The sequence below is a fragment of the Bison bison genome, unplaced genomic scaffold (assembly GCF_000754665.1).
Source record: "Bison bison bison isolate TAMUID 2011002044 unplaced genomic scaffold, Bison_UMD1.0 scf7180017864379, whole genome shotgun sequence".
In the NCBI taxonomy this organism is placed as follows: domain Eukaryota; kingdom Metazoa; phylum Chordata; class Mammalia; order Artiodactyla; family Bovidae; genus Bison; species Bison bison.
The window spans coordinates 12,189,820-12,199,303 of record NW_011494951.1 but is presented as its reverse complement, the minus strand read 5'-3'; the positions used below and the strand labels follow the sequence as shown (position 1 = coordinate 12,199,303).

At 41.9% G+C, this 9,484-nt stretch overlaps 1 protein-coding gene across 1 annotated transcript; it reads right to left on the bottom strand.

Annotated features, from left to right (window-relative positions):
- ZSCAN23 (zinc finger and SCAN domain containing 23) lies at positions 1 to 6,693 on the bottom strand (the record flags this gene model as incomplete). Its single annotated transcript, XM_010857382.1, has 5 exons — positions 6,666 to 6,693; positions 3,092 to 3,168; positions 1,327 to 1,733; positions 933 to 1,080; positions 1 to 578 (listed from the first exon to the last, which is right to left on the bottom strand). Coding segments are annotated over exons 3-5 (1,104 nt in total), but the record flags the coding sequence as incomplete, so codon positions are not given.
- Positions 6,694 to 9,484: the final 2,791 nt, after the last annotated feature.

Genomic DNA, 9,484 nt, shown 5'->3' with positions numbered 1-9,484 from the left:
CTGGATGAGGTTGCAATGGTAGATGAAGTTCTTGCCACATTTGTCACATTTATAAGGTCTTTCTCCAGTGTGAATTCTCTGATGCTTAATGAGGACAGAACGTCGACTAAAGCTCTTACTGCACTGATTGCACTGGTAAGGCTTTTCCCCCGTGTGGATCCTGAGATGATGAAAAAGCCCAGCATTCTGGCTAAAGGCTTTGCCACAAACGCTGCACTGATAGCGCTTCTCCCCAGTGTGGAGTCTCTGGTGCTGGAACAGTCCTGACCGCTGGCTGAAGGCGCGCCCACACTCATCACACTCATAGGGCTTCTCGCCCGTGTGCGTTCTCTGGTGCTCAATAAGGATGGAATTCTGGGTGAAGCTTTTCCCACATTCACTGCAGACATAGGGTCTTTCCACTGAAGAGCTTCCCCGTTGCCTCTCCAGTCTACCTTCCTGGTCACAGGTCTCTCCATACTCAGGCACTGGAATAGTATCACCATTCAGTTTTTCAGGTGCCTCCACAAGAGATTTCTTTTCTTTAGACAGCTCCCTCTTTGGAGCTAACTCCACATTCCAAGTTCCAGTCTCATTGTCTGAAATAATAAATGGATTACATGAATGTTGTGTTCCCAAAGAAAGGAAAATACTGGTCAGGAGAGTGGGTGGAAGGGGACAAGCAACCATGTTTTCTATTTACTTTCCCACTCTTAACAATTATACTTGGGCTTCAGTGAGAAGATGCCCTGTATCACAATTGCCTGTTTATTGTCTACCTCTCCCACCAGACTGTAAACTCCCTAAGGGCAAGGACCATGTCTACCTTGCTCATCACTGCTTCTCCAGTACCCAGCACAATGCCGGGCCCAAAGTAAACAACAAGTAAACATGCTGAATTGATGACCATTCGGGGAATGACTTAGGCTTCCTGAGCAAATTCTAATCCTCACCAATCTCCTGAATCGGGCCCACCCCTCTCAAGTTCCACTGAGGCCGCTCTTCCAAGGTTTGGAGCTGGTTACTTGATGACTCCTGGGCTGTTCCTAGAGCTGCTTTCTCCTTCACAAGCTCCTTTTGTTCATGATCACGGGCTGGGACCTGGCAAAAATTAAGGACAATTGGAAACCAAATATCAGAGAAGATACTGCAAGGCCTTCTCAGGATCAATGGATAGGAAAAGATGGATCAAGAAACTGGCAAAGAGAAAAGGTGGAGAGATTAAAGAGTCTATTACAGATCAAGTCAGGTATAAAGAAATCCATCTTTTCCTCCTCTTCCTCTTACTGCACTGAAACCCCATGCTTCACCATACAAGCACAAATCCTTGTTCTCCCTTCTTCCCACCTGCTCTCTTGGTTCATCCAGCTCTCTCTCCAAATCCTCCAGCACAATTACCGCCTCTTCTCCACTCACTGGGCGGTGCTCTCTCACCCAGGCCTGGAGCTCCTCGGGCAGGATGGTTAGGAACTGCTCCAGCACCAGCAGCTCCAGGATCTGCTCTTTGGTGTGCATCTCTGGTCTCAGCCACTGATGGCAGAGCTCCTGGAGTCTTCGAAGAGCCTCTCGGGGCCCTGGTGTCTCCTGGTAGCAGAACTGTCTGAAGCGTCTACGAAAGATCTCCCTGGTATGAGGGTTATCTCCTGACAGGCCAGGTTCCTGGCCCATTCTTGTGTGGTCCCCCTTTTCCTCTTTCACTTTCACTGCTAGAAGTCCCTCGTGCATCTCTGGAGTCTGAAGGGCCAAGGCTGTGGCTATTCAGAAAAAGAATCTAATCTTAATAATTCCCTCTTGATCTTTTCTTCTGGAAATCCCAAAATCTAAAAAATAATTTGCAGGAAAGAAAATGAAGAAAATTCTTTTTGCTGGTAGGCACTGGAAGTATTTATACCCAAATCAGTAACTCTAATGAAGAACATGAATGCATGATTAATAATAATAATGATAATGATTAAGCAAATACTGGTGAAGGTAATACAGGAAGGAAAACAAAACCAAAACAATGCCCCCTCCCTGAGATTTATTGAAGGGACTGTTTGATCATCCTGAATGAATCAGCTCAAATAAATCAGTTTGAATATCCTGGGTTTCCATTTGAATGGCAAGATACTAGACTCAGGCAGTTTTTAGTTGAAGGGAGGTAAACAAACACTTTGGTTCCAAGATGTCACAGAAGACACTAAGAATCAAGGAGAAAAAGGAAAGAAAAAGGAGTAGGGAGGGAAAGTAAAGAAGATAAATAAATAGAATGAGGAACAACAAAAACAAAAATGTGCCTGGGGAAAAGAAGCTGAATTCTTTGAAGCACGTTAGGTCTGGAGGAAAGAGATGCCTGCTTGGAGCAGGGAAACCTGGAATTGAGACTGATCCCCAGGTACTCCCTCCACAGTCTTGGGCTTCACCTTCTGCACTTTAGTCTACTTAATCTATAACATAGGAATCCTAAAGCCAACCTTGTCTACCTCTCTAGGTTGATATAGAAATTAAATAAGAGCACAGATACAGAGCACAAAGAAGCAGGCAGTTTGGTAAACTCTAAAGTATTATAAATTACCATGACTGTGGGGCTTCTCTGGTGGTTCAGTGGCAAAGAATTTGCCTGCCAGTGCAGGGGACATAGTTTCAATCCCAGGTCCAGAAAGAGCCCACATTCTGTGGAGCAACTAAGCCCGTGGGCCACAACTACTGAGCCTGTGCTCTAGAGCCCATGAGCAACAACTATGGAGCCCAAGCGCCACAACTACTGAAGCCCGTTTCTCTGCAAAAAAGAGAAACTATAGAACTGAGAAGCTTGGGCACCACAGCTACAGACCAGCCCCCTCACCCACTGCTAAAGAAAGCCTGCATGCAGCAGTAAAGACCCAGAGCAGTCATAAATAAATAATCTTTTTTAAAAAATTAATCACTACTATGACTATTTTTCTTATAAAATTTTCAAATATTTTTTCTTATAAATTTTATTGAAAGATTAAATGAATATCCTAGTGATCTAAACACAATGGCAAAAGAATCAGAAAGTAGTCAACTGGAGTGGGCTTGGCTCATAGATAGTAAAATGAAGGAAATGTTAGTTTTACTATTTTTAAAATACAGAATTTTAGCTCTTTCTTACCTTTTAATTTCTTGGAAACTGTTTCTCTTTGAAGCTCCTCAAGGATGGAGAGTGGGCAACTGTATGTAAAATAAGTGCTAATAAAGAGACAAATGTCAGAATTTCCAGTGGTGATCCAGTGACTAAGACTCCATACTCCCAATGCATGAGGCCTGGGTGTGATTCCTGGTTGGAAAACTAGATTCGACATGACACATCTAAAGATCCTGCATGCTGCAACAAAGGTCAAAGATCACGTGTGCTGAAACTAAGACCTGGAACAGGGAAATATATATAAATATTTTTTTAAAAAAGAGACAAATGTCTATGACCACTTAACCTTATGAACAATCTTAATCAGGACAGGCAGTCTTCTGAAAGAAAAATAATTATGTGACCTAGTGATTTCCAAGCACCATTCTTGGGCACAGGCTTTCAAACATTTTTGACCAGGGCCTTTAGTAGAAATATTTTATATTATGACCCAGAACACATATACATGTGCATATGAGTATACGCTTGTGCATGTGTGATATACACAAACACAAAAATGGAAATAATTTTTTTTTTTTTTTACAAAATACCATGTATACTTACCTTATGTGATATATACTCTTATTTTTAAAATCCTAGTTTTTAAAATGAAAAAAACAAAAAACCCTGGTCATAACCCACTATATAGATTACACGACCCACATAGGGATCATGACTTATAGTTTTTAAAATATTTTTGTTCTAATTTTAAGTAAAATTACTGTAATTCACTGTAGAAATAACACTACATCATTCATAAGTATTGGCAGGCATCACAAAATTTAAAAAACTAAGGATAGATTATTTAAGTTGTTAGTGAACATTGATCATACTACAACTAAAAGAAAAGTTAAATTCATATTGCCATTATTGGTTATAGTCATCAAAGAAAAAAAAAAAAAGCACATTGGTATGAGACAGCATCCTTCTGAGTAACCTGTGAACATTATCCCTTCACAAATTTCTAACATCTTTGGCTTGCTTGACTTCTATAGACCACCTCAGGAAGAGTGGAGACAGTTTCTACTCAAAAGATAGGATCCCTGAATTCATGTTTTCCCCCAACTCACCACCACTCTGACCACATTATCTTTTTCTGTTGAACTTTTCATATGCCAATTCATTCATTTAGCAAATATTTACTCAGAGCCTACCATATTCCAGGTACTCTTTTGGGCTACAAACAAAAACAGTTTTCACCTCAAGGAATTTACAGTCTTATAACAATAATTGACATTTACAGTGCTTTTAATGTACTGGGCACCATTTTAGATGCTTTACATATATTAACTCAATTAATCCACAAAGCAACCATGAGTTAAGGTACTATTATTAACCCCATATTGCAGATGAGAAAACTGAGGCATAAAGAGTCTATATCATTCTCCCAAAGCGTCACAAGTAGTTAGTGGTGAGGCTGCAATTCAAACCCAGAAAACCTACCTTTAGAATTCATATTCTCAATCACTATACCACTATTTCTCCTCTATGTAGGGGGAAGAAGGAGACAGGAGGACAAAAGGGGGTCAGAGGGGCCAGACGATAATTAAATGTATGTCAAGTAGTGATAAATCCTATGCAGAACAATAAATGTAAAGGATATAGTAAGAGGGAAGAAAGGTTTCTATTTTATGTGGGTTAGTCAAGGAAGGCCTTGTTGATAAACTATTATTTGAGCAGAGACCTGAAGGAAGTGAGGAGCAAATCATGGAACTATCTGGAGAAAGACTGTTGCATGCACGGGAACACTGAGTTCTTGGAGGCAGGAGCATGTATGCATTTTTCAAGGAACAGTTAGTTAACCAATGTGGCTAGAAGAGAGAAGGCAAACAAGACAGGAACAGGAGATGAAGTCAGGTTAGGAACAGATCATGAAAAGCCATTATAAGGGTTCTGCCTTGTACTCTAAGAGACGAGGAAAGCTACTGGAAGTTTCAAGCAAGAGGGGTGATAAAATTTTACTCAGTTTTAATATAAAAACATAACTGGCTGCTGCTACAAAAGACTATGGGGAAAGCAGAAGCAGGAAGAGAAGCTAAAGTAATAGTTCAGGGGTGAGATGGTGGTAGCATGAACCAGGTCTGCTGAGCTTGTTTTAGGGTGAGAAAGTTTTGGGGTACAAATTACTCAATTAACCAAGATTGGTTTCAAAGGAATAAACAACCACTTGTTTAGTCAACTTTTCAGGCCCCTGAAAAATATCTTTTCCCTATTTGCTACCTACTCATCTTGGTTTCAAGTCAAAGCTTTTCTGTTCACAGACAATGCAACTGAAGCTTTGAGCTCTGCCAACAGAAAACCATTTCTGATATGCACGGGTGCTAAGTCGCTTCAGTGTGTCTGACTCTTTGCGACCCTATGGATTGCAGCCTGCCAGGTTCCTCTGTCCATGGGGCTCTCCAGGAAAGACTGCTGGAGTGGGTTGCCATGCCCTCCCCAGGTCATCTCAACCCAGGGATCCAACCCGCGTCTCTAATGTCTCCTGCATTGGCAGGCAGGGTCTTTACCGCTAGCGCCACCTGGTGCTATTCTGGTCCATTCTGGTGCTATTCTCAGTTTCACTGAGATCAATTTCCCTCTTCTCTGTCATCTTTTCTACTGATCAAAGCGCAACACCAGCGAGTGGGTGGGAAAACAGGTGTACACACACAAATGAAATGGCTGCTTCATCAGGTTTGCAGACGGCACACGTCCTCGAGTATATTCCTCTCTCTAAACTTAAATCCTAACTAGAAGTTCAAGATTACTAAAGTGTAAAAGGGGTAGCACCATATTCAAATAAGGGAACTCACTTCCCTTACAATAAAACTAATACAGAAAAAAAGAGCTGAGTCAGCACGGCAAAGGGTTTAAGAAAATGGACTCTGAAGTCAGACTCCCTGGATGTGAATCCTGAGTACACCCCATTACCAGCTGTAAAACCCGGGGCTAGTTACTCAACTTTATTTTCTTCCTGGGCCTTAAAAAAGAAAAAAAGGTGGCGGGACGGGGAAGTAACATACTACTAGTGTCTACCTCATAAAGTTACTAGAACTAAGTTAATATCGGGAAAGTGCTTTGAACAGTGCTGGCGGACATGTAAGTGCTATTTAAATATTCGTGTTTTGTTTTGTTTTAAATCAACAGTTGGCAAGAGCCTATACATTCTTGAGTGAATCAGACTAAAAGAGGCTGTGGCAATGTTATAAAACTATAGTGCTCATTGTTTAAAATAAGCCCCCAGTAGAGAATGGCAGCCGTGGGAAAATACAAACCATTCTGGCTATCGGAACCTAATCTTATCCTAGGATGCAGGGAAAGAGAGTTCCGAAGGACACCGGTGCTAGGACCAAGTGTTTGAAGGGCTCAGGAACAGACGAAGGGGATGGGGGTGGGGACACGGACGCTGACTTTCAACTAACAAGGCCCTTGCAGGTTCCGGGGCAGCCTCCTCTGCCCCTCACCTTTCCAGCCAAGCCCTGGCCAAGAAGACCCGCTGCCTCCTCCCCACACCCAGTCCAGAGTCACAGCGCACAGTCCGGACTTTTCAAAGGCCCTGCGGTAGCCCGACTCCGAAGCTCACCGGGCAGCCGCGGCACCACCTTCGAATCCTTGACAATCTCAGCCTGGATAACGATAAACTACAAAGGCCGGAAGTGCGTCACACCGCGGCTCTCAGGGTGTGTTCCTTCTAGTAAGCCCGGAGGTTTTCACACCTCTGTGGTCGCTGCTCTGAATCCCCTGCTAGGCGTAGGGAGGCGCTGGCTTTCATAGTCTCTTTCAAGGGGCTGGGGGTGGGGTAATACAATAACTGTCCAACACAGTGTTTTCTGTACACTATTTCATTTACACGTACTCACTCACTTATTCTGCATAACAGTCCTGTGGGTTTGGTATAATTATATCCGTTTCAGCTCAGTTCAGTCGCTCAGTCGTGTCCGACTCTTTGCGACCCCATGAATTGCAGCACGCCAGGCCTCCCTGTCCATCACCAACTCCCGGAGTTCACTCAGACTCACGTCCATCGAGTCAGTGATGCCATCCAGCCATCTCATCCTCTGTTGTCCCCTTTTCCTCCTGCCCCCAATCCCTCCCAGCATCGAAACCTAAGGCACATTCTGTCTACATTTATCAATTACTATTTCCTGCAAAGAAAGCTTTGTGTGCACCTTATTTTCTAGCACAAGATATTCCAGGCTCATTTTATACTTTTCCTGCCTTAGACCTGGAATCCTCCATTGCTCCGTGAAGCTGTGGTTCCTTTTAATGTAGAATGATATACAGAAACTAAGATCTGAATTTTGAATAATAAACTCATTGCTACTGGGATAGATCAGTATCCCAGTATCCCTATCATTAGACCCCCCCTTTTTTTTTAGTAACACATGCGTGCGTGCTAAGTCGCGTCACTACCGTCCAACTCATTTGCGACCCTAGGGACTATAGCCCACCAGGCTCCTCTGTCCTTGGGGATTCTCCAGGCAAAAATACTGGAGTGGGTTGCCCGGCCCTCCTCCAGGGGATCTTCCTGTCCTAGGGATCTAACCCGCGTCACTTACATCTCCTGCATTGGCGAGTGGACTCTTTACCACTATGGCCACCTGCAAAGTCATCACTAGACCTTAGGGCTGGAATAAAATATACATATGATAAGGATTTTATAAAATATTTCCAATTCAAATACAACGTCACAGATTTCTTTTTCATTTTCACCATTGCACATATGATCTTCCCTTCTTCCACAGGAAAAAAACCCTGTTCCCAACAACATCCATATAGTCATTCAATTTGGTCTTACAATATATATTTTTAAAATTTTCAAAATTAAAATATCAACACCATTAGCAATAACACATCTACTATGTACAGTTCTAAATTTCTTTGCTTGCTTTATTTGTTCTTGAATTGTATCTCATTAAGGGAGATAGAGTATATATACATAACTTATTTGAATTCTTTTCTCTGTGTAGTTATATTATAAATTTGATATACAGTTAGTCATTTGTTCTGTTTTATTCAGTTTCAAGATTTGCTTTCCTTTCTTCCTTCTCCTTTCTGAATATGAAAAACAGCTCAAAATTAAAATTACATAAAAATATATATATATTCAGAGTTTTGTTTCAATCCCTAACTCTTTTATCTCCTATATACTCTTGCCCCATTTTTATTAGTTTTATCCTTTCCTTCTTCCTACTTCCTTCTCTTATCCCTTCCCTTCCTTTCTTGTACAAAAACAAACTTTTACCCCTTTATATCTATAAATAATGTTATATATACCCTTTTGCATCTTACTTTAATAGAATAAGCTGGTGCACGTGCATGCTCAGTTGCTTCAGTCGTGTCCACCTCTTTGCGACCCCATGAACTGTAGCCTGCCAGGCTCTTCTGCCCGTGGGATTTTCCCAGCAAGAATACTGGAATGGGTTGCCATTTCCTTCTCCAAGAATAAGCTGGAAATCATCCTAAATCTGTTGATGGAAATAATCTTTTTCTTTTACCGTGACATGGTACTTCATTGCATTAGAAAAGGAAATGGCAACCCACTCCAGTATTCTTGACTGGGAAAATCTCATGGACAGAGGAACCTGGTGGGCTACAGTCTGTGGGGTCACAAAGAGTCAGACACGACTGAGCAACTAAGCACACACACTATTGTTTTTTTAACCAATCTTTTAGGGAGCGTATTTGGATTCTTTCCAGTATTTTGCTTTAACAAATAATGCTGCAATGAACAATGAAGAGAGAAGAGAGATGTCTTTGTAAGCGTTGTATCATTTTGCACTTTCAACAGCAATGTGAGATAGTGCCTGCTTTCACACAACCTCCCTAATTGTATGTTTTCAGGCTTTTGAATATTGCCGATCTGATAGGCCATTAGGTACTGTATGCAGGTCAGGTAGCAACAATTAGAACTGAACATGGAACAACAGACTGGTTCCAAATAGGAAGAGGAGTATGTCAAGGCTGTATATTGTCACCCTGCTTATTTAACTTCTATGCAGAGTACATCATGAGAAACACTGGGCTGGAGGAAGCACAAGCTGGAATCAAGATTGCTGGGAGAAATATCAATAACCTCAGATACGCAGTTGACACCACCCTTATGGCCGAAAGTGAAGAAGAACTAAAGAGCCTCTTGATGAAAGTGAAAGAGGAGAGTGAAAAAGTTGGCTTAAAGCTCAACATTCAGAAAACTAAGATCATGACATCCGGTCCCATCACTTCATGGCAAATAGATGGGAAAACAGTGGAAACTGTGGCTGACTTTATTTTGGGGGGCTCTACAGTGGAAACAGTGGCTGACTTTATTTTGGGGGGGCTATAAAATCACTGCAGATGGTGATTGCAGCCATGAAATTAAAAGACACTTACTCCTTGGAAGGAAAGTTATGACCAACCTAG